Source organism: Bactrocera oleae, chromosome 5 (genome assembly GCF_042242935.1).
Source record: "Bactrocera oleae isolate idBacOlea1 chromosome 5, idBacOlea1, whole genome shotgun sequence".
NCBI lineage: Eukaryota > Metazoa > Arthropoda > Insecta > Diptera > Tephritidae > Bactrocera > Bactrocera oleae.
In genome coordinates this window covers 12,450,273-12,474,186 of record NC_091539.1, presented here as the reverse complement: position 1 = coordinate 12,474,186, position 23,914 = coordinate 12,450,273, and the positions used below count along the sequence as shown (strand labels likewise).

The window sequence follows — 23,914 nt, the reverse complement described above, 5'->3', positions numbered from 1 at the left end:
CGGCCAAAGTGAATAAAGATGTTATCAAGTATTAAGAAAGTTCGGTGTTAGACTGACACAATTGCGGCTTGTAGGTCCAATCATCGCATTAACTTATGGCACAGAAACCGTAAAAATATCGAATATTTCGGAGAAGATTTTGAAAGTTGAACGCAGAAGTTTTTGACTCTAAAAGTACAGTTTTTAAAGATCTTTAAGTGTTAGCAATTGGTTTAGGTATTAGGAAGAAGCAGCCTGTTAAAGAGTAGAAAAGCTCAAATGAACTACTTTGAACTTGTGGAAAGAAAAACGCAGTGTACCTTCACTCTGTCCAATCGACAGTTGCAAAAAAATTTCTCAATTCAATGAGTTCGCAAAAATATAAGCATAAATATCGGGAAACCTATGTTCCAGCACTCGGTGTGGAGCTCGAAGGTCCTGAATATGACACATAAAATCCCCGTTCATATAAAAGTTTTCGCCAATCGATTTTATTAATAAATATTTATTATTTATAATTATATAAGAAATTATACTATGTGTAAAATTAAAATAAAAAAATATTTTAAAGTAACTCCTCCTTTTTACAGACCCTATGGGATTTATGACATAAACTAAGAGCATGAAATAATTACCATACATTAAACTATACTAATAAAATTAAGTAAGTAAGTCAAGTATCGAAAAAATACCCCTTTTGGGTTACCCAGCGGTTACCAGTTGTTGTGTGGGTGAAAGAGTTCATCTCGGTACACAAAGTATACGCGTTGCTCCATTTGGTAAACCAGCAGTGTTGTTCTGTACTTGGAAGCCATCAACAAATAAGTAGGGGAAGGAATAGACAGGGTAGAACCACAAGTACGGACTGAATATGGCTACTGGCAAGATAGCTACTGGTGTCGGGATCAGCGCCGGGGATGGTGTAGGTAACGTTGGTGACAGAGTAGAAGATGCATCTGTGGGTCCACTAGTGGTCTGTTTCGTACTAGGTAGGCTCGTTGACAAAGTAGATATTACTGGTGGTAAAGTTGAAGGCACTGATGGTAATGTAGTGACTTCAGATGAAGTAGTCGAAAGCGTTGTTAATAACGTTGACGTTGCCGTTGGTGTTTGCGTTGACCCTTCAGTTGTTGTAGACGACGTGATTAGGGTAGACAATATAGTTGTAGGTCCAGTTGTAGGGAGCGTTGGTATGGTAGGAGATTCAGTTCTTGTCGATGGGGGAAAAGCAGAGACTGGTAGAGAAGCAGTTTGCGTGGTAGGTGCTTCTGTTGTTGGTGTTGGTGTTGATGGTGAAGTAGAAGAATTGGTTGTTGGTGTGGTAGAAGAACCAGTTGTTGGTGTTAGTGTTGTTGGTGAAGTGGAAGAATCAGTTGTTGCTGTTAGTGCTGATGGCGATGGTGGAAAGGCAGACACTGGTAGAGAAGCAGATTGCGTGGTAGGTGCTTCTGTTGTTGGTGTTAGTGTTGATGGTGAAGTAGAATTAGAAGAATTGGTTGTTGGTGTGGTAGAAGAACCAGTTGTTGGTGTTAGTGTTGTTGGTGAAGTAGAAGAATCAGTTGTTGTTGTGGTAGAAGAACCTGTTGTTGGTCTTAGTGTTGTTGGTGAAGTGGAAGAATCAGTTGTTGTTGTTAGTGCTGATGGCGATGGTGGAACAGCAGACACTGGTAGTGAAGCAGTTTGCGTGGTAGGTGCTTCTGTTGTTGGTGTTAGTGTTGATGGTGAAGTAGAAGAATTGGTTGTTGATGTGGTAGAAGATTCAGTTGTTGGTGTTAGTGTTGTTGGTGAAGTGAAAGAATTGGTTGTTGGTGTGGTAGAAGAACCTGTTGTTGGTGTTAGTGTTGTTGGTGAAGTGGAAGAATCAGTTGTTGTTGTTAGTGCTGATGGCGAAGGTGGAAAAGCAGACACTGGTAGTGAAGCAGTTTGCGTGGTAGGTGCTTCTGTTGTTGGTGTTAGTGTTGATGGTGAAGTAGAAGAATTGGTTGCTGGTGTGGTAGAAGAATCAGTTGTTGGTGAAGTGGAAGAATCAGTTGTTGTTGTTAGTGCTGATGGCGATGGTGGAAAAGCAGCCACTAGTAGAGAAGCAGATTGCGTGGTAGGTGCTTCTGTTGTTGGTGTTAGTGTTGATGGTGATGTAGAAGAATTGGTTGTTGGAGTGGTAGAAGAACCAGTTGTTAGTGTTGTTGGTGAAGTGGAAGAATTGGTTGTTGGTGTGGTAGAAGAACCTGTTGTTGGTGAAGTGGAAGAATCAGTTGTTGTTGTTAGTGCTGATGGCGATGGTGGAAAAGCAGACACTGGTAGTGAAGCAGTTTGCGTGGTAGGTGCTTCTGTTGTTGGTGTTAGTGTTGATGGTGAAGTAGAATTAGAAGAATTGGTTGTTGGTGTGGTAGAAGAACCAGTTGTTGGTGTTAGTGTTGTTGGTGAAGTGGAAGAATCAGTCGTTGTTGTTAGTGCTGATGGCGATGGTGGAAAGGCAGACACTGATAGTGAAGCAGTTTGCGTGGTAGGTGCTTCTGTTGTTGGTGTTGGTGTTGATGGTGAAGTAGAAGAATTGGTTGTTGGTATGGTAGAAGAACCAGTTGCTGGTGTTAGTGTTGTTGGTGAAGTGGAAGAATCAGTCGTTGTTGTTAGTGCTGATGGCGATGGTGGAAAGGCAGACACTGATAGTGAAGCAGTTTGCGTGGTAGGTGCTTCTGTTGTTGGTGTTGGTGTTGATGGTGAAGTAGAAGAATTGGTTGTTGGTGTTAGTGTAGAAGAACCAGTTGTTGGTGTTAGTGTTATTGGTGAAGTGGAAGAATCAGTCGTTGTTGTTAGTGCTGATGGCGATGGTGGAAAGGCAGACACTGATAGTGAAGCAGTTTGCGTGGTAGGTGCTTCTGTTGTTGGTGTTGGTGTTGATGGTGAAGTAGAAGAATTGGTTGTTGGTATGGTAGAAGAACCAGTTGCTGGTGTTAGTGTTGTTGGTGAAGTGGAAGAATCAGTCGTTGTTGTTAGTGCTGATGGCGATGGTGGAAAGGCAGACACTGATAGTGAAGCAGTTTGCGTGGTAGGTGCTTCTGTTGTTGGTGTTGGTGTTGATGGTGAAGTAGAAGAATTGGTTGTTGGTGTTAGTGTAGAAGAACCAGTTGTTGGTGTTAGTGTTATTGGTGAAGTGGAAGAATCAGTCGTTGTTGTTAGTGCTGATGGCGATGGTGGAAAGGCAGACACTGATAGTGAAGCAGTTTGCGTGGTAGGTGCTTCTGTTGTTGGTGTTGGTGTTGATGGTGAAGTAGAAGAATTGGTTGTTGGTATGGTAGAAGAACCAGTTGCTGGTGTTAGTGTTGTTGGTGAAGTGGAAGAATCAGTCGTTGTTGTTAGTGCTGATGGCGATGGTGGAAAGGCAGACACTGATAGTGAAGCAGTTTGCGTGGTAGGTGCTTCTGTTGTTGGTGTTGGTGTTGATGGTGAAGTAGAAGAATTTGTTGTTGGTGTGGTAGAAGAACCAGTTGCTGGTGTTAGTGTTGTTGGTGAAGTGGAAGAATCAGTCGTTGTTGTTAGTGCTGATGGCGATGGTGGAAAGGCAGACACTGATAGTGAAGCAGTTTGCGTGGTAGGTGCTTCTGTTGTTGGTGTTGGTGTTGATGGTGAAGTAGAAGAATTGGTTGTTGGTGTGGTAGAAGAACCAGTTGCTGGTGTTAGTGTTGTTGGTGAAGTGGAAGAATCAGTTGTTGTTGTTAGTGCTGATGGCGATGGTGGAAAGGCAGACACTGATAGTGAAGCAGTTTGCGTGGTAGGTGCTTCTGTTGTTGGTATTAGTGTTGTTGGTGAAGTGGAAGAATTAGTTGTTGCTGTGGTAGAAGAATCAGTTGTTGTTATTAGTGTTGATGGCGATGGTGGAAAAGCAGACACTGATAGTGAAGCAGTTTGCGTGGTAGGTGCTTCTGTTGTTGGTGTTGGTGTTGATGGTGAAGTAGAAGAATTGGTTGTTGGTGTGGTAGAAGAACCAGTTGCTGGTGTTAGTGTTGTTGGTGAAGTGGAAGAATCAGTCGTTGTTGTTAGTGCTGATGGCGATGGTGGAAAGGCAGACACTGATAGTGAAGCAGTTTGCGTGGTAGGTGCTTCTGTTGTTGGTGTTGGTGTTGATGGTGAAGTAGAAGAATTGGTTGTTGGTGTTAGTGTAGAAGAACCAGTTGCTGGTGTTAGTGTTGTTGGTGAAGTGGAAGAATCAGTCGTTGTTGTTAGTGCTGATGGCGATGGTGGAAAGGCAGACACTGATAGTGAAGCAGTTTGCGTGGTAGGTGCTTCTGTTGTTGGTGTTGGTGTTGATGGTGAAGTAGAAGAATTGGTTGTTGGTGTGGTAGAAGAACCAGTTGCTGGTGTTAGTGTTGTTGGTGAAGTGGAAGAATCAGTCGTTGTTGTTAGTGCTGATGGCGATGGTGGAAAGGCAGACACTGATAGTGAAGCAGTTTGCGTGGTAGGTGCTTCTGTTGTTGGTGTTGGTGTTGATGGTGAAGTAGAAGAATTGGTTGTTGGTGTTAGTGTAGAAGAACCAGTTGTTGGTGTTGGTGTTGATGGTGAAGTAGAAGAATTGGTTGTTGGTGTGGTAGAAGAACCAGTTGTTGGTGTTAGTGTTGTTGGTGAAGTGGAAGAATCAGTCGTTGTTGTTAGTGCTGATGGCGATGGTGGAAAGGCAGACACTGATAGTGAAGCAGTTTGCGTGGTAGGTGCTTCTGTTGTTGGTGTTGGTGTTGATGGTGAAGTAGAAGAATTGGTTGTTGGTGTGGTAGAAGAACCAGTTGCTGGTGTTAGTGTTGCTGGTGAAGTGGAAGAATCAGTTGTTGTTGTTAGTGCTGATGGCGATGGTGGAAAAGCAGCCACTGGTAGAGAAGCAGATTGCGTGGTAGGTGCTTCTGTTGTTGGTGTTAGTGTTGTTGGTGAAGTGGAAGAATTGGTTGTTGGTGTGGTAGAAGAACCAGTTGTTGGTGTTAGTGTTGTTGGTGAAGTGGAAGAATCAGTTGTTGTTGTTAGTGGTGATGGCGATGGTGGAAAGGCAGACACTGGTAGTGAAGCAGATTGCGTGGTAGGTGCTTCTGTTGTTCGTATTAGTGTTGTTGGTGAAGTGGAAGAATTAGTTGTTGCTGTGGTAGAAGAATCAGTTGTTGTTATTAGTGTTGATGGCGATGGTGGAAAAGCAGACACTGGTAGAGCAGCAGATTGCGTGGTAGGTGCTTCTGTTGTTGGTGTTAGTGTTGTTGGTGAAGTGGAAGAATTGGTTGTTGGTGTGGTAGAAGAACCAGTTGTTGGTGTTAGTGTTGTTGGTGAAGTGGAAGAATCAGTTGTTGTTGTTAGTGGTGATCGCGATGGTGGAAAGGCAGACACTGATAGTGAAGCAGTTTGCGTGGTAGGTGCTTCTGTTGTTGGTGTTGGTGTTGATGGTGAAGTAGAAGAATTGGTTGTTGGTGTGGAAGAAGAACCAGTTGCTGGTGTTAGTGTTATTGGTGAAGTGGAAGAATCAGTTGTTGTTGTTAGTGCTGATGGCGATGGTGGAAAAGCAGCCACTGGTAGAGAAGCAGATTGCGTGGTAGGTGCTTCTGTTGTTGGTGTTAGTGTTGATGGTGAAGTAGAAGAATTGGTTGTTGGTGTTAGTGTTGATGGTGAAGTAGCAGAATTGGTTGTTAGTGTGGTAGAAGAACCAGTTGTTGGTGTTAGTGTTGTTGGTGAATTGGAAGAATCAGTTGTTGTTGTTAGTGCTGATGGCGATGGTGGAAAAGAAGACACCGGTAGAGAAGCAGATTGCGTGGTAGGAGCTTCTGTTGTTGGTATTAGTGTTGTTGGTGAAGTGGAAGAATTAGTTGTTGCTGTGGTAGAAGAATCAGTTGTTATTATTAGTGTTGATGGCGATGATGGAAAAGCAGACACTGGTAGTGAATCAGTTTGCGTGGTAGGTGCTTCTGTTGTTGGTGTTACTGTTGATGGTGAAGTAGAAGAATTGGTTGTTGGTGTGGTAGAAGAACCTGTTGTTGGTGTTAGTGTTGTTGGTGAAGTGGAAGAATCAGTTGTTGTTGTTAGTGCTGATGGCGATGGTGGAAAGGCAGACACCGGTAGAGAAGCAGATTGCGTGGTAGGTGCTTCTGTTGTTGGTATTAGTGTTGTTGGTGAAGTGGAAGAATTAGTTGTTGCTGTGGTAGAAGAATCAGTTGTTGTTATTAGTGTTGATGGCGATGGTGGAAAAGCAGACACTGGTAGTGAAGCAGTTTGCATGGTAGGTGCTTCTGTTGTTGGTGAAGTGGTTGTTGTTAGTAAAAATGATGAGGTTTGTAATGTAGTTGCTGGTGATAAGGTGGTTGTAGCTTCAGTCAAAGCAGCTGTGGTTGTTTGCAAAGACGATATCAACGATGAAAGAGCGTTTGGGTTTATTGGTGTGGTTAATAATGTTGGTAATGGCGTTTGCGTTTGTGTTGGCTCCGGTGGGCATGGCAAGGTACTATTAACTGAATTATTATAGAATATTATAATGTGCATTAACTGTGTTACCAAGTTGTTACATACATCTATTTATTAAGTCTCCTAAGACGCCGAGTATATCGCCTAATATAAGATTCAGGCAAACACTTACGAGATGATCAGGGTTGGTTGAGCTCGTTTCCCCTATAACGTTCAAATAGAAAACAATGTGTTATACGTTTGCTTAAATTTAAATCTTGTAATACTGCCTACCGTCACCAGCCAGATCCGCTACAACGCCCGGATCCAATGAACCCGAACTTTGGGTAGCGTTCCCTGAAATATTGGTTTGAGAAATAGAACTCTTAGCTGTTTGTCTATAAAATGTTACTCACCACCTTGATCACCAAGGAGACTACCCAGCAAATTGCGTAAGGTGCGTATAATATTACTCAGTTGAGCAGGCTCCCTAGTATTTGAATCTGCGGTGGCAGCTCTAAGAAGTTTCAAGCAACCGCTTAATAGAGGTTTCTCGACGTCATCGTAGTAATCGTAATCGGTTGATGCTTGCTCACTGCGGGTGTTATTTGCCGGTGGACTAACATTCGTCAAATTTGTACCTGGAGTTTCGCTACCCTGAGTATTACTTCTAGTATTTACTGTCAAATCAAATATACGCTATAGTTGGTTAGTTTACTTTGATTTTCAAAGACTACACTTTACCAGTTTGGGCGGCGCCGCCTAAATTATTGACTACCCCACCCAAGATTTCCAGTAGATTGGCCAATAGCCTCGTTTGACTAACTGATTGAAGAATGGTCGTCTGATCATTCCCGGAACTTTGTGCTGTACTGTTAGCTTGTCCAAACGCGCTCGGCGCTAAGATCACGACAGTAACTGCGACGAAGAGCCAAGTGATGGCGCGGCCCATTTTTGTTTCAGCTAATATAAAAATTAAAGTAGTTAGTGCCAAGTAAATAAAATTCGAATTGATTCAAAGTTCATTTAAGAAGTTTAGATAGAATTTCAAATTTTCGCAGAGCCGTTCGTATAACGTTCTGTTTAGAGCTCTTTCCGTAAAATGCAACCAATCCAACCGCAACTGGCTGGGGTATAGTGTTTTTCGGGGCGTCTAAAGCTTAAAGAACTCCCAATATATCTATGACTCGATATATGGACTTATGTATGACTTTCAGTCGCGTATTCTTAAATATTCTGTAAAAGTTTGTAGACGTCTAGCGAAACACGTTAGGTGGGAGGTCTTTTACTTAAATGTGATTCAGAAGTTTTCATAAGCTACATATGTCAATGACATATATTATATATTTTTAGTCTATGTTATTACCCAGTTCTGGAATGAGTTCCTTTCTTTATAGGTGAAAGAAGAGAGAGTGCACTGTATCAATATATTTCGTCTAGCGAGCTAATTAGGTAGATAGCTAGAAATAAATTGTGGATTACGCCGCCACTTAAGGTCTATTGTGATATTCCCTCAGTCATAAGGAATAGCAGAGGCCCAGGATACTGATAATTTCCAATATTCTGCTTAGTGCTTTTGAGGGAATATGATTTCCGATACATGGTGTTAAGGACCTTAACCTGCGTCTACAGACTGCTGTGTTATCTAGAATCAGCTGCTCGGGAGTTCCCGGCACCATGTTGCAAATTGCACAAGAGACTAGTTACTAACAGCTAGTCCGTACTCTTAATGTTCGGTTCTTTGTATCTGAATGAACCCGGTTGTCAAGTGGTTAAGGGTCATTAACTGTACAAGGGTCGTCAAACTTATTTCTGAAATACATAGTTTCTGACGTTACAACATCTTTGTACTCATAAACATACCTTGATTTAATTAACAACCCTTTCTTTATTGCCTTCAAATCAGGTCCCCACGTAAGACCAATCTTTGTTACGCGCCTGTAAATTAAAGAAAAAATACAAACGTTAAGCGGTATTACAAAAACTTTAACCTTTTTTAAAAAAGAAACATTTGGACTTGAGAAAATTTCCAACTATTTTAACACCTAAATTTTTTTTCTTTATTAAATATATACTTACGATTAGTATTCGCCTCCACCAACTAATTGCTACTGAATTAGCATTACTTAGTGTTTTTGTATTTATTTGTAATTGCGCGTAATTTGAACGCGTCAAAAATGTGCGTGCGAGTAACGGACGTGCCAATATTGCATTATTTTATTATATGAACAACAACATAATTCCTGTCAGACACAAATATGTAATGAAATTAATTGCAATAGTTAATGCGTCATTCAAACAATTTTTAGAACAGACTAAAAATAGCACAACGCATTACTACGATTTTTTGCAAGTGAATTAGTTTGCATAGTATACAAGTTAAGACCATAAACCCCACGTAATGTTGTAACTCGATAAATTTTTTAGAGGGAGAACAGTTAGTTAAGGTCTACGATGTTAATATCATCTGCGTACCACAGTACCATACTTTTAGAGTAGACAGTGTCACTGCGGTTCAGATTAGCAGGCACATATCACTTTTTCCAGCATTATATTGAAGTAGACGCACGAGAGGAAATTACCCTGTCTTAAAGCTCGTTTGGCATCGAACGGCTTTGCATACCAAATTTAGACATGGAGTCGAATAGGCAGATTCTGTCAGTGCTGCCGAAAGCGGCTTTGAAATCGACAAAAAGATCTTGGGTATCGATCTGTTTTTCAAAGGTCTTCTTTAAGACATGATTATATTACATTACATGGTAATAAACCAAGTCGGCTACGACGATGAATTTTAATTTCATAAAGTTTATGTTTGAGTTCATTAGGATTACTTAATTAACGTGAACATCAACCAATTTAATCGTAAAGAAAATTAATATTATTTTCATCACTTATTATCACTTCTTAAACATGAATGACGCAGTGATGGCTAGGCAAAACTTTCCGAGAGTTTGCTCTATCATATCTTTTTCAGAACGCTTCTTCTTCTATAAACTTTAACGAACAAATATATCGGCCATTTACATAGCTAGAAGCCAGCGCGGCTTACTTGGAAGATCTATGGTAAGTGACTGAAAATACTAATAATCTAGTAATGTACCCTCTGGTTAACCCTAAACCATATCAATATATACTCGTCTTCGACCTGTACGCGCCAGTAATGTCGCGTCCAATCCATCAGGTTTTGATTTTTCTGCAGTTTTCGAATCTAACGAAACCACCTTTTGCCTGTTCTTATAAAGTCTAAAACTTAATAAGAGAGAAACATAAGAATTTTCATTATGATGCAACTGTGGATCAGTTTACTATATTTTTTTTGTGCTTATATCCATTTTGATTATCTAAGCAGCCTTCTTTTTCGACACTGATAAAAAGTTCGTATAGCTTATGGAGCTATCTTAATGATCTTTACTCAAAGGTTGGAATAACTTTTGTAGCATCATTCTCTCAAAAATTTAGAAGTTCTACTCGGAATTTTAGTGGGAGAAATTAAACCGTCATATACTTTTGAAATCAGGAAAGTTAAGACTTATTCTTCTTATCTCTTAGCGGTAAGATATAGTAAGTTATTAATCACCGATATCGATTTCCATCGACTGTTCGGTTTTGATGCAGAACCCGGTCTCTAAACAGTAATTTTTCTTACACGTACAGCTACTTACTACTTACCTAGCTAAACAGGGTTAGATCGCTGAAATAACAGCCCTTGACCGGATAAAATCCGTGTCAATTCCAGAACCACATCTTATACACCATTGAACTCATTTTCCTATTATTTATTTATATAATTTATGAAAACGAAACAAAATACCTTGAAGAAATTCGAATTCAACGAGTTTTCCGCCTGCGTTCTTTCGATAGGAGTCCCAAGTCTTTCTGCGATAAAGTGAATAAATGAAGATTGTATAAAGTTTAATTGTATACATTTTGGACCACAGCCGTTAGACAGACTATAAAATACATATTATATTGAGTGAAAAGTGATGTAAATTGGGAAAAGCTGCAAACAGTTAAAAAGTTCCACAACTTGAGGCAAATTACAACTGCTGAAGAATTATAGTAAAATACCTGCAAACTTGCAAAGATTAAAGCCGGTGAAATACCTTCAGGTGTTGGCAAAATTTTATATTAAAGAATGTTGCTAATGAATTATACGTTCATTTTTCGACGAAATCGTGAAATGATTACAATCAAATTTGGTATCTTATTAACTTACGTATATTAAAAGTCGTAGACGCGCGTGGTGTTATTACTACTTTATCGAAATATTAAGTTAAATCTATTTAACTCAAAAGACTTATACTAGTATGTGATATAATCGTAATCAAAAGGGAAAATTTATTATATGGGTCATAAGAGAAAACGTCAACTAAAGGATGGGAAAATTCCAATTTTATTCTGGACTAATAAAAATCGTTATATGTAGTATAAAGGAGCTGGTAATATGTGAAGCGATATAGTTATTATTGAAATTCTTATATAATTTGTATTAATTTATATATATTTTATTTTATAATTTTTTGATCCGATTTTATCCAGTTTTGGAGTGACGATGTGATTTCCAGAAATAGATACCCTTTGAATTTCATTAAGCAACCCCCTAGATTGACCAATATATAATATAAAATATAATATAAAGTCAAGCAGATGCATGAAAATCCTTATATTAGGTACATAGGGACTAGGGGAAGTAACATAGTGCTCTAATTTCATCCATTTTAGGCACTTTTATTAGAAAGAGATTCCCTCTGAATTTTATTAGATTTCTTAGCAACATGTTGCGATATATAAAAGTCTTCTCTGATCGTGTTACTTCCAGTGCACTCTGTACTAAAATTTATATCTTCTTTGTAAAAAAGCTGACGTGAAAATATCGCGGCTGAGAGAGCGTAAGCTTGAGTCTAATTTTTTAGTTTCACTCACCTCTATATCTATGATATCTCTGAAGAAAAACTGCTTTGATTATAACTTGTTAAGTAATCAAACCAAACTTGTGAGTCAAAAATTGTTGTACACATAATGAAAGTTGTGTAATTTGAGTGCCATTCGGTGAATATTATGCAGTCACATTTCAAACCACCCTAATAGTTATAGAAACGCAATGTGTGCGAATATTTTCATTACCAATAAAAAATGCAATGTCACGCATGTTGTTGTTGTGTCAAATATTATTTAAACAAAATGTTATTAAGTACAAACAAACTAGCAAACATACATATTTACAGACATATATGGTAAATACAGTTAAATTTACTTAAGCAAGAATATGCATAAAAATATAAAAGAGACACGCGCCAAAGCAACGCTTTAACGGCAATTAACTAGGTTAACGGTTGTTGGGGTATTTAAGAAGGTATGTAGTTATGTATTTTATTTTGAAATGCAGAATATTCAGAATTAAAATAAATAAAAACCTCAAGTATTTATAGATTTGAAAGTTTGAAGAGAAACTCATTTCTGGCGGAAATGCGTTTGATAATTATTTGTAACCAAGACGCTAGCCAAACTAGAAAATGTGGCTCTTATAGTTTTTGAACTTCCGTTTAAAACAGAAAAGTTTTCTTGGCTTTTCTGTTGTTGTTGTGGTTGACGTACTTGTCGCAATAAACACACAACCTGTGTGATTTGTAGAACGTGGTGTTGTTGTCGTTATCGTGCATCGGTTTTTGTTGTTGTCGTGGCAGTTGTTGTTGTTATATATTATATAGGTATACATTTTTCCTTTGTAAGCTTTAGTGTTATTAATATTTTCATACCCTAAACAGGGTATATTAAGTTTGCCACGAAGTTTGTAACACCCAGAAGTAAACATTGGAGATCCTCTAAACAATATATGGTATATGAATGGTCAGCTTGACGAGCTGAGTCGATTTAGCCATGTCCGTCTGTCTGTCTGCACGTGAAGTAGTCTCTCAATTTGTGAGATATCGGTGCACACGTCCTTTTTTCACCAAGAAGCTGCTCATTTGCCGGAACTGTCGATATCGGACTACTATAGCATATAGCTGCCATACGCACTGAATGACCGGAATCAAGTGCTTGTGTGGACAGATTTTTCATTTGATGAGATATCTTCACGAAATTTAGAATTTATCTTTTGTATTTATGATGAGTATTATAGCAACGGTGCCACCGAAGCTAACGTTTTTTTGTCTTTGTTTTACATTTCTTTGTAAAGGTTAAGTGCAAAAAAAGGGTTTCTGGGAGTTAAAAAAAAATGTACTGTATCAATTGCTTTGGAATTTAAGGTATATATGTACACATTTAGTCATACTAATAGCTATTTAAAATTGTTTAAAAGCTGCCTAATTCATTCAAAATCGAAGAAATTGGGTACCATATGAATTGAAGCCAGTAGATGTCTCGCATGTCAGGAATGCTGCTTGAATCCTACAAAAAGAAATCGTTTTTGCATCGGATTGTAACTGATGATAAAAAATGAAGCCATGTCGACAATTCTAAAAGCAAAAAATTATGTTGGAACCTGGTCAACCATCCAAATCAACAGTAAAGGCAAATATACATGACGCCAAGGTATTTGGTGATGTCAGAAGAAGGGCGTGCTGTATTATGAGCTTCTAAAACAGGGAAATGATTAATGCTACCGACAACAACTTATCAAACTGAAGCGAGCGATTGCCGAAAACCATCCGGAATCTGCGACTAGACAAGACGTAATAATTTTCCATCATCGGCCTGATGTTGTAAGACCGGTTAAAACCTATTTGGAAAACAGCGGCTGAAAAGTTTTGTTTCAACCGCCCACCTTGCTCCTACTGACTACCATATGTTCCGGTCAATGTGGAACGTCCTCACTGGAGTACGCTTCACATTAGAAGAAGATATCAAAAATTGAATTGATTTATTCTTTGGCGCCGACGCAGTTCTTTTGGGATGAAATTCAGAAATTGCAAATAAAGTGAGTTGATATTATAGCTTTGGACCTGCAAGACTTTGCATACTATTATTGTTTATGTTTTTTTAAATAAACATTAAACTTTGAAAATAATAACCGTTTAAATATAGTTATAGGCCCAATATATAGATGCATATAACTTACTTTGAGAACTCTTACAGTTAAAGTTTTTTACTGTCAGTTATATATGACAGCAATAACGGTAAAAATATACAAAAACCTATAAAAGTATACCGATAATCATCTATTAAATCTTTTAACTACAGGCCACATCTCATTCTCCCTCTTTCCACGTACAAGAAAATTCGCTTTTCTTCATTAATATATAGATATATTGCAGAGCTTAAGATAACCATTTAAAGATAACACCACATAACCGCACGTCTTAAACGCATACCAAACATCGATTTGATAAGTGGCTTGTGCTGATAAAGTTGCAGAAGAACACAGCTAAGAAACAGCAAGCCAAGCTTAAGCTTCGACATACATATAAAGCAATCAGCAAGCACTTTTGAGCCATATTGTGGCCGTGAGTCGCGCGTTGTCTTGCAAGTGCGGTCTTTTTCTTTGAAGAATAAATATTAAAACAAAAATTTGTATTATCAAAAAATAAAATAATATATATTAATTTAAAAAGTTGTGGTTAAACAAAAATAAGTTTATATTAAACAGGTATTCAAACTACCACAATGCGACTCGTCATTATTTGGCTATTATTAGCCACAGGCTCCGCCCTTTTGGGCCTTATTGGAGCTAGTAGTATTGGTGCCAAACAGATAAGTGAGTGATAAATATTAATTTGGAGTAAAGGGAACAAATATATATAGCAAGAGATACAATTTAAAAAAAAAAAGTGAATTTATTTTTTTAAATAAGTAATTATACCTATAAATAAAGAAAGTTAGACTAGAGATTAAAAAAATAATAATTTTATTGTAATTTCAATTTAATAAAAAATAACATGAATATTTTAATTTGAAAAAATTAATTAGATTTTTTTTAGTAAAATATATTTTAAACTAAATTTTTTAAATTTAATTAAAATGAATTTTTCAAAATTAGTAAAATAGATGCCAAAAATTACAAAAAAAAATATTTTATTATGTTATTTAAATATTTTTTTTTTAAATAAATTTTTCATACCAGATGCCAAAAATAAAAAAAAAGTTAAAAACATTTTTTACTTGTTAATAAGTTTTCTAGATTTTAAGCAGGTTTTATGAATTTTCGGTTTGAATAAAAAAATGTTAATTTTTTTTTTAAATAAATTGTAAATAAAAATTTTAAAAATAAACAAATAAAGTAAATACCGAAAATAAACAATTAAATAAAAATTACTTATGTATTTTTTAAATTATTCTTTTTGTGAAATCTTTTTACTATTGCTTTAGTTACAAAAATATTTTTTAACACAATTTAGAGACAATTGGTTTTTTTAAAATAAATTTTAAGACATTTTATAAGATAAATCATACAAAGAAAATAATACTTCTATTAAAAAATTCGGTTCAGTTTTTTTTTAAATATAATTTATTTTTAATAATATCCTGTATTCAAATTAATTGCTAAATTTTATTTTAATTTAATAAAATAATTTCATTACATAATTAATAAATTAAACAAATTAAAGCAAATCCTTAGTTTAAAAACATTAAAATATTTGTTGTAAACGGAATGTTTTTGTAAATATTTTTTCAGTTGTACCTCTTTATAAAAAAAAAATATAACAAATTATTGTTTAAATTTTTTTTATAATAGTAACCTTCTTTTACTTTTATTTACTTTTTTAAAAATATTTTTTTTTATTATATTCAATTTTCTTTTAAATCTTTTTGTCAATATAATTAAATATTTTTCACAGTGAACTCCGGAACGCAAATCATCGGTAACAATAACGCCGTCACTAGCCTGTTGAATGTCAACCCTCAGGCGGACGTGGTCGTCAATGCGTTAAACTCAGTAACTCAAACGGCGAGTGGTACAGCCGGTGCAGGCAGAAATAACATTGGCTCAGACCAAGTTAGTAAGTAAGCTGCTACTTATAAACATAAAGAGTTGGCATTACTATAGTCTTACTTCCAAAACTTTAGAGAACACTGGCGCGCTCATTAAAGGCAGCGGTAACACCATGAGCAGTTTGTTGAATGTGAATCCTCAAGTGAATGCGGACGTCAACGCTTTAAATACAGTTGAGCAGCAAGCTACGGCTGTGACCAGGGGAATTAGCTCGTCAGAAAATAATATTGGAAGCAGACAGATACGTAAGAAAATACCTGAAGAAGAATTATACGTTGATTCATAACATAATTGATGGTTGGGATTATTTCTTATACATTTTGTTTAGTATGGGTCGTAGTCTTTCATCTGTTAGAAATACATCGCCACGAAATAATCGTACGAACTACGAAGAACGCCCTACTTGATTAGTTAGTTCTCATTAGCCTAGCAGATATTTAAGATATTACAACAAAATATTCCGATGAAACCGTAGATAGTTAGAGTTTTTAGTTTCTTGTGGATCGCTGATCCTCCAAGCTACTTCCGAACATCTGGAGAGCTTTGTGGGAACAACTAAAAAAATGTAGTTTTACATGAATTTTTTACCAATTTAGAAAAAGCTTTATTATTTAAGATCATTCAAGTTGAAGACTGTTTAGGGTTTTAACTCTCTTCAAAAACTGGCGATACTAGCGCTGAGCTTGCTTATTATGCGCTCAAAGATAGTCAAGGATTGTCTGTCTTCACTAGAAATAGAAATGGCTTCAAGCTACCTCATCCTCAGACTCGTTTGGTTGGCTGGTCATAGCTAAATCGCTGGACCTCGCGTGCGCTTAGCAGGCGCAGCGGGCCGACCCGCTCATGTGATCCGTTCGGCTTGGAATAGAATGAAGGAGATATACAGAATTACTGCCCGTAGTGGAGTTCTTTTTTCCGCAATCGTTGCTGTTCTACGTGTAGATTGTTCAATAGGCACTCATGCGGTAAAGCAAAAAATATTGCATGACGCAAATTGCCAAAGTTTTATTGAGGGAGATGAAAACATCCAGACATTTTCTCCTCCATTGTCCAGTCTTTGCAAGACTAAGTTTAAAACGTCTCGGCAGTTTTACCTTTGGCGAAACAAGAGACATAGCCGAAACTGACATTATTCATCTTAACCAATTTGTGATCGGCTCAAAGCGCTTTGTCGATTTGCGAGGGTCTTATTATCTATAATATAGGAGTTATAGGTACCATTATATTATAGATCGGCATTCCAAGATGTCTAAGTGAAATCCCAATTAGGATCTTAACCTAACCTAACTTAATCTCACCAACTTCAAAAACTTTGAAGGATTATGGTTTTATGTTGAGTTACGTGGAGTATTTTTACTTTATGCCAATACCGAAGGCTATTGTAAGCTGTCAGAAAATAATTTCTTGAAAGCTTTTTCATGTGGAAATATCTCATAACCCTCTTTCAAGTAGTAATACTCGTACATATTCGATAAGTTCAGTAATTCAACAATTTTACTCCATTTTAGTAAACTTTTCCGATAAAATGTTTTTTGGGTTATTAAATAAAAGTACATTCTTGTTTTTTCAGAATCTACAGGCGCTAATATTGTTGGTGATGGCAACACTGTTTCGAGTCTTGCCAATGTCAATCCGCAAGTGAATGCTGGTGTAAGTCTCCTGAACTCCGTTACACAAACTGTATCTGGAGTAGCTGGCGGTAGCGAAAGTGCTGGACTACTAGGCGGAGTCGGAGGTGAAGTCAATAATAACGACAATAAGCAAGTCAGTAAGTATTTATGTACAGTTGTTTTTAAAAAATAAACTAAAGTAATTCGGGCTCAATCATCCATTCACTGCCTTCCACCTCAATTTTCGCCTACACCAATATCGTGCGTACCCTTTACGGTTATGAACTCAATTAATATTTTGAAATCATTTTTCAAGTATTAGCCGATTCTCACAATATTGAATGCTATTTGATGTATTTATTCAGGCTGTTAGAGTAGAGACTTCTACTCAATTTATCTAGCTCTTCTATTAATTTCCAGTGTTCCATATTTTCTTCAGGTAATTCTGGCGCCTCTATAGTGGGTGACAAAAATGTGGTCTCCAGCTTAATCAATGTTGATCCCCAAATTGGCCTTGGCGTAAATCTCTTAAATCAAGTTACACAAACGGTTTCCGGCGCAACAGGTGGCGGTGGTGGTAGTGCTGGCGGAAAAAGTGGTGGTCTTTTGGGGGGTGTAGTTAGTAGTGTGGGAGGTGGTGCCAATAATATCAGTGGCAAACAAGTCAGTAAGTAGTTTATTCAAACGAAAAATTTTCGTAATATAATAAATTTAATATTGTATTATTTTATATATTTATTCATAAATCTTCTGTAATTTTAGTGGCTACTGGAGCAAACATAGTGGGTAGTGGCAATCAGGTTTCAAGTTTGTTGAATCTCAATCCGCAAGTGAATCTTGATGTAAGTGCCTTAAATGACATCAAACAGGAAGCTTCTGGTGTCACGGGCGACGTAGTCAATGGAGGCACTCAATTACGTAAGTCACAAAAATTTAAGAGTTAGTAATTCCACAAACAATTTCTAATTACACTTCCTTATAGAATCCACAGGAGCTCGCATTGTCGGCGATAGCAATAGTGTGTCGAGTCTCGCGAATGTTAATCCACAAGTTAATGTTGGCGTAAACCTGTTAAATACAGTTACGAAAAGCATTTGTGGAGCTACAGGTGGAGGAGGTGCCGGTAAAAGTGCTGGACTATTAAGAGGCGTACTTAGTGGACCCGGTGAAGCAACCAACAATATTGGTGGCAAGCAAATTAGTAAGTAAATATTTAGTGCAGACACTTAAATTGTAATAAGTTTGCTCTAACTGTTTCCATTCTTTGTAGTGGACACCGGCACCAGTATCATAGGTAGTCGTAATACGGTTTCCAGTTTACTGAACCTTAATCCCCAAGTAAACGCTGATGTCAATGCCTTAAATGTCAGACAGGAAGCGGCTGGTGTGACTAGCGTAACCACTGGAACAGTCAGTTCTGGAAATAATATTGGAGGTAATCAACAACGTAATTTACAAAGATTCAAGGATTCGTAATTGCAGAAACAATTTCATAAATTCCCGGTTCCAAACAGAATCCACAGGGGCTCGCATTGTTGGCGATGGCAATACGGTTTCGAGACTGGCGAATGTCAACCCACAAATAAATGCAGGCGTAAATCTACTTAATACCGTTACCCAAGCAGTGTCCGGTGCAGCAGGCAGTGGAAATGCTGGTAACAGTGATGAACTCTTAGATGGCGCACTAGGTGGTGTTGGAGGTGCCACAAATAATATTGGAGGAAATCAAATAAGTAAGTATATAGACCAATGTAGGCTATACAAGTAGTATCATGAAGAAAGCGGCTTAATCCGTGTAAAAACTGAGTTTTTGTTTAGTGTTCTTTTCAAGCCTAAGATCTAGGCTTTCGTTGCGCTAAGGAACACCGACATGATTTCATAAAGCTCTCCTAACTGCTTATAAATATTTTAGTTGTCCACGATAGTCATTTTATACGATTTTTCTTTTTTTAGTGGACACGGGAAGCAGCATAACTGGTAGTGGAAATACCGTTAGCAGCTTATTGAATGTTAATCCTCACGTGAATGCGGATGTAAATGCTTTAAACGCTGTGAATCAGAAAGCAATTGGTATATCTGGAGGAGCTGTTAGTGGGCGTGCGGCCGGGCGAACCGGAAACAATATCGGAGGCAGCCAAGTTCGTAAGTACCAAACAGCGTTGTTGGTGCATATTCTATTTTCTAGTACATATGTTCGTTACAAATTATTGTTGATAATATCTGAAGTGTCTAAAATGTGAGTCTATTAGTTAGTTAGATACTGAGGTATAACGGCTCTCTTATTTCCTAGTGTAATAGAGTTCAGCTGTCATTTGTGGAGGCCACAGTTCGTGAAAAGCTAAATATTTAAACTTGATTTTTGTTTTGTATGAAAAAGCTTCCAAATATATACTGTAACAAGGTCGAATATATCTTTAATTAATATTTCTTAATAACCGTTTAAAATTATATCCTCAGAGCAATCTGGAACAAGTATAATAGGCCAAGGTAACACGATTTCTAGTCTTATCAACATCAGCCCACAAGTCAATGCGAATGTGAATCTGCTCAATACGGTTACACAAACCGTTTCTGGGGCCACAGGTAGTGGAGGTGCTGTTAATAGTGGTGGAATCTTAGGTGGTGTTCTTGGTGGAATCAGTGGTGCATCAAAGAATATTGATGACAGGCAAGTTAGTAAGTAGCGGATTTCATAACCATCTTGGCTTATTTTAAATGGATCTCTTACCGACTCAACTATTTATTATTAGTAGATACAGGCAGTGCCATACAAGGAAGTAACAACCAGGTTTTCAGTCTTTTAAACCTTAACCCTCAAGTGAACGCTGACGATAATGCGCTAAGGAGCTGCAGGCGGACTATATAGTGCTACAAGAACAGTTGGTGCAAAAGCAGCAGGATTAGATCAAGCTGGAAACAATATCGGAAGCAGTCAAAGTCGTAAGTAGTGAAATTTGAAGTTTGAAGACATAGCTTTGTATGACTGATTTGACAGATGCGACAGATACGACAGAAATACTGACCACATTTATTTGCTGTAGAATCCACTGGAGCTCGCATTGTGGGGGACGGCAACATGGTTTCGAGCCTCGCGAATGTAAATCTACAAGTGAACGCTGGTATAAACCTGCTAAATACAGTTTCTAGAGCCACAGGTGGAGGAAGTGGTGGTAAAAGCGGTGTATTATTAGGTGGACTCGGAGGGGCAACCCACAATATTGGTGGCAAGCACATTAGTAAGACAATTATTTGTATTCAGAAAAATTGCTTTCATTCTAACTATTTTATTATCTTTAGTGGACGCCGGCACCAGTGTTGTAGGAAGAGGCAATACGGTTTCCAGTTTACTGAACTTCAATCCCCAAGTGAACGCTGATGTCAATGCGCTAAATGCTGTTACGGAGGAAGCGACTGCTGTGGCCGGTGGTGCAGCCAAGAGCGGTAAGCCTGCTGGTGTAAGTCGCCCTGGTATTGTTGCTGGAGAAGCTGGAAATAATATTGGTGGCAGCCAACTTCGTAAGTCACAAAGATTTAAGGTTAATAATTAATAAATATATACATTTCTATTTCCGAACAGAATCCGCAGGAGCTCGCATTGTAGGCGATGACAATACGATTTCAAGTCTCGTTAGTGTAAATCCACAAGTGAATGCTGGCGTAAATATTCTCAATACTATTACACAAACCGTTTCTGGGGCCACAGGAAGTGGAGGTGCGGAGAAAGGTGGAGGACTATTGGGTGGTGTACTTGGTGGGCTCGGTGGTGGAGCTAATAATATTGGCGGCAGGCAAGTCAGTAAGTGTTCGAAGCTATGATGTAATATAATATAATACCTGCTGTTTATAAACAACTCCTTATAAACTTATCGTACGTTGATGTTTCCAGTGGATACCGGCGCTCGCATTTTAGGTGACAGCAATACTGTTTCGAGTCTCGTTAACGTGAATCCACAAGTCAACGCTGACGTAAATTTGCTAAATTCAGTTACAAAAACTGTTGCTGGCGCAACCGGTAGTGGTGATTCAGGTGGTGGCTTATTAGGCGGCTTACTCGGCGGTTTGGGCGGTGCGACCAACAATATCGCTGGCAAGCAAGCCAGTAAGTATTCTCACCTAGTAAATAGTTATGACGAGCTTTATATGATTTTTTCCATATTTTAGTGGATACTGGGAACAGCATAATTAGCAGTGGGAATACCGTTAGCAGCTTACTAAATGTTAACCCGCAAGTGAATGCCGATGTAAACGCCTTGAATTTGGTGAACCAGCAAGCCCGTGGCGTACAAGGCGTTGGAATCGGTGATGCCAGTTCTGCTAGTGGTGTTCAACCTCGTAAGTTTGTTTTGTTGCTGCCATAGAATTATTTAAATTTTCCTGAACTTTTAGCAATTGCAGGCAGACCCGTACGGCCGGGAGGCGCTGGAGCATCTGGCAATAGTATTGGTGGAAGTCAAACACGTAAGTGAATGTGGATCTTATTTACTTGCAATTAGTTTAGACCTTTGTGGCATCAGTGGTAAGCTTCTGCATTTGATTTATAGAAAGCAGCGAAACTGTGATTCAGGGCTCTGGCAACGAGGTATTCACCTTGGCCGACGTGGCGCCACAAATTGGTCTCAACATAGACTTGCTTAATGCAGTGACGCAAACCGGTGCAGGAGGTGAAAACGGCGGCGGTGGTTTACTTGGTGGTTTACTGGGTGATGGCGGCAGTGGCAGTAATATTGGCAGTAGACAGCAAAGTATGAGTTTTGGTTGTAGAAAAATTAATTATAAACAATAAGCTTACATTTTACTCCCACTTAGTCAATGATGCTACCGTTATTCGTGGTGACAACAATACGGTAACCACTTTGGCCAAAGTAAAACCACAAGTGGGTGTAAATTTGCAAGTGCTCAATCAAGTCGAGCAGCTTACCGGTCTTGTAGGCGACATTTTGCAAGAGCCATCTAGTGTGACGAATATATTGTTGCCGGGTGCGAATGGTGAAATCGACTGTGTTGACAGTAATATCGACAATGTGCAGGAGCGTAAGTATTGTTGGCACTATTCCAATAGTGGTCAAATATTCCTAATACTTCTATTATTTAATACTTTTTTAGGCATATCCGGCGCAGATATTGTTGGCGACAATAATGAAGTCTTCACTGGTGTCGACTTAAGTCCACAAATTAATGCCGATCTGAATATCTTAAATAGTGTAAGGCAAAGGGTACATTGTAAGCCGAAAGTTAAAACAACAACCCCGCCTCCAACAGAATCACCGACAGTGCCAACTTTACCTAAGAGCCTACCTCCAACTCTTCCACAAACTTTGCGGCCAACTTTTTCTCCAATACTTCCACCAACTTTACCCCCTACACTCCCTCCAACTTTGGCACCCACTCTACCACCAACTTTCCGTCCAACTCTCCCTGCGACTTTACCTCCTACTCAACCACAGACCTTGCCACCAACATTGCCGCCCACGCAACCACCGACATTACTACCATATCCTCCATTGCCTCCGTATCCTAAATATCCACCTTATCCCCCATATCCAGAGTATCCTACATATCCACCTTCACAGGTGCCTTCCTATGTGCCACATGTACCAAAAGTACCACCACCAGCAGAAATTACAATTGTACAACCAAAAATACCGTCAACTAATTGTTATGAAATAACCGAACTTGATTTTGACGGCACGAACGGAAAATCGAGCGTAGTTTGTGTGCCAAAGCCAACAGATTCACCCCATAATTCTTCCCCCCAAATATTAGTTTTACCTCCGGCAGTACCACATCTAGCTCTAAGAACACGTTGCTTTCGGCGTCGTTGCAATAAGTGGAACACATCGAAAGATGAGAAGGAGTGTTGTAGTGAAAACTCTCATCATCACGCTGCAGTAGTTGCTCCAGCACCGACTCAAAATCAACATTCACCACAGCAATCACAGGCAGCGCATTACGTGCAATCAGAGCAATCTGTGCAGATAAGATCCGATCGCTTCAATCCTTAAAAAATATTAAAAATAATGTAGACACTCTTTGATAATAAAGACCGACTTGTAAAAAAGCGGAAAGATTTTTCTTAACTAACTTAAAACTAAAAAATTAGGGGAGTTTTTGGTTGTTAATCCCTGCAAGAAACAATTATAATCGCCTGCTCCTAGAAGAATATACTCGCTTTTGGCTCGGTTTCTTAACGAGTCCGAGTTCATTTATTGATATATGACTACGAGATCACTTTCGGTAGGTGGTCTTGTCTAATGATTTATGAAAAGTGGAACATTTTATCAATATTCTTCTCTATTAATAAAAAATTATATAGAGGAACTGGATTTCTAGGATTTCAGGCACCGTTGAGAACTACTACTACAATGTCTCTATCTAAACTGCTACTCTATCATCATAGCTTGAACGAAGCGAAATTAATATAAATTTAAGAAGCTTAAGCTCGCTGGAACCAGTTAGGTTAAATTCTTAACATATCCCTTAAACTTACTTCATATATATTTAATATGGATTAACCGTGTTCCTTACTTGGGATAAATTCATTTGAATTTTACCAAAGTCCGACAACTTTTTTGCGGCCGAATACTTTTTTTGGTGGCAGAAACTCATTTTTCGGTCGACGAAAACATTTCATTGCGAAATCTAGACTGCTGACTCTAACAAAGAACTTAAACAGAAGGAACCTAAAATTATAAATTCAGTAGAAAATATCGCAAAAGTCACTAGTACTCGGTAGAACATTGTTCTCAAATCTACGAATTAATTGCCGACAAGAGAAGAAACTTTGTCGTAATGAGACTCTTATTATACCCTGAACAGATTGTATTAAGTTTACTACGAAGTTAGTAACACCCAAAAGGAAACATCTGAGACCCTATAAGGTATATATATAAATCACCAACGTGATGAACTTAAGTCAGTAAACACGCGAACTAGTATCTCAGTTTTTGAGATATCGACGAATAACGAAATTTTGTACACGTCTTTTTCTCCT

The 23,914-nt window shown here is 38.1% G+C and overlaps 2 protein-coding genes across 2 annotated transcripts; one reads left to right on the top strand and one right to left on the bottom strand.

The window, feature by feature from the left end:
* Positions 1-720: 720 nt before the first annotated feature.
* LOC106614220 (mucin-2-like) lies at positions 721-7,338 on the bottom strand. The gene is made up of 5 exons (XM_070109691.1): positions 7,126-7,338; positions 6,798-7,061; positions 6,676-6,738; positions 6,508-6,606; positions 721-6,449 (listed from the first exon to the last, which is right to left on the bottom strand). Exons 1-5 carry the CDS (start codon positions 7,331-7,333, stop codon positions 721-723), a joined length of 6,363 nt encoding a protein of 2,120 aa, XP_069965792.1. The 5' UTR covers positions 7,334-7,338.
* Positions 7,339-13,986: 6,648 nt separating this feature from the next.
* Positions 13,987-22,962, top strand: LOC106614221 (uncharacterized PE-PGRS family protein PE_PGRS10). Its single transcript, XM_070109774.1, has 17 exons — positions 13,987-14,077; positions 15,159-15,320; positions 15,388-15,558; positions 16,884-17,021; positions 17,489-17,590; positions 18,194-18,370; positions 18,438-18,656; positions 18,877-19,053; positions 19,804-19,863; positions 19,965-20,159; positions 20,221-20,439; positions 20,501-20,719; positions 21,085-21,243; positions 21,310-21,385; positions 21,469-21,599; positions 21,730-21,954; positions 22,027-22,962. Exons 1-17 carry the CDS (start codon positions 13,987-13,989, stop codon positions 22,923-22,925), a joined length of 3,420 nt encoding a protein of 1,139 aa, XP_069965875.1. The 3' UTR covers positions 22,926-22,962.
* The last annotated feature ends 952 nt before the right edge of the window (positions 22,963-23,914 follow it).

Excerpts from the sequence above, each read along its gene's own strand:
- LOC106614220 (XM_070109691.1), bottom strand. The coding sequence starts at position 7,333 with ATGGGCCGCGCCATCACTTGGCTCTTCGTCGCAGTTACTGTCGTGATC. Across the intron at positions 7,062-7,125 it reads AGGCGGCGCCGCCCAAACTG|TAAATACTAGAAGTAATACT; the intron begins GTAAAGTGTAGT and ends TTGATTTGACAG. Across the intron at positions 6,739-6,797 it reads TCTCCTTGGTGATCAAGGTG|GGAACGCTACCCAAAGTTCG; the intron begins GTGAGTAACATT and ends CCAATATTTCAG.
- LOC106614221 (XM_070109774.1), top strand. The coding sequence starts at position 13,987 with ATGCGACTCGTCATTATTTGGCTATTATTAGCCACAGGCTCCGCCCTT. Across the intron at positions 14,078-15,158 it reads TATTGGTGCCAAACAGATAA|TGAACTCCGGAACGCAAATC; the intron begins GTGAGTGATAAA and ends TATTTTTCACAG. Across the intron at positions 15,559-16,883 it reads TATTGGAAGCAGACAGATAC|AATCTACAGGCGCTAATATT; the intron begins GTAAGAAAATAC and ends TTGTTTTTTCAG.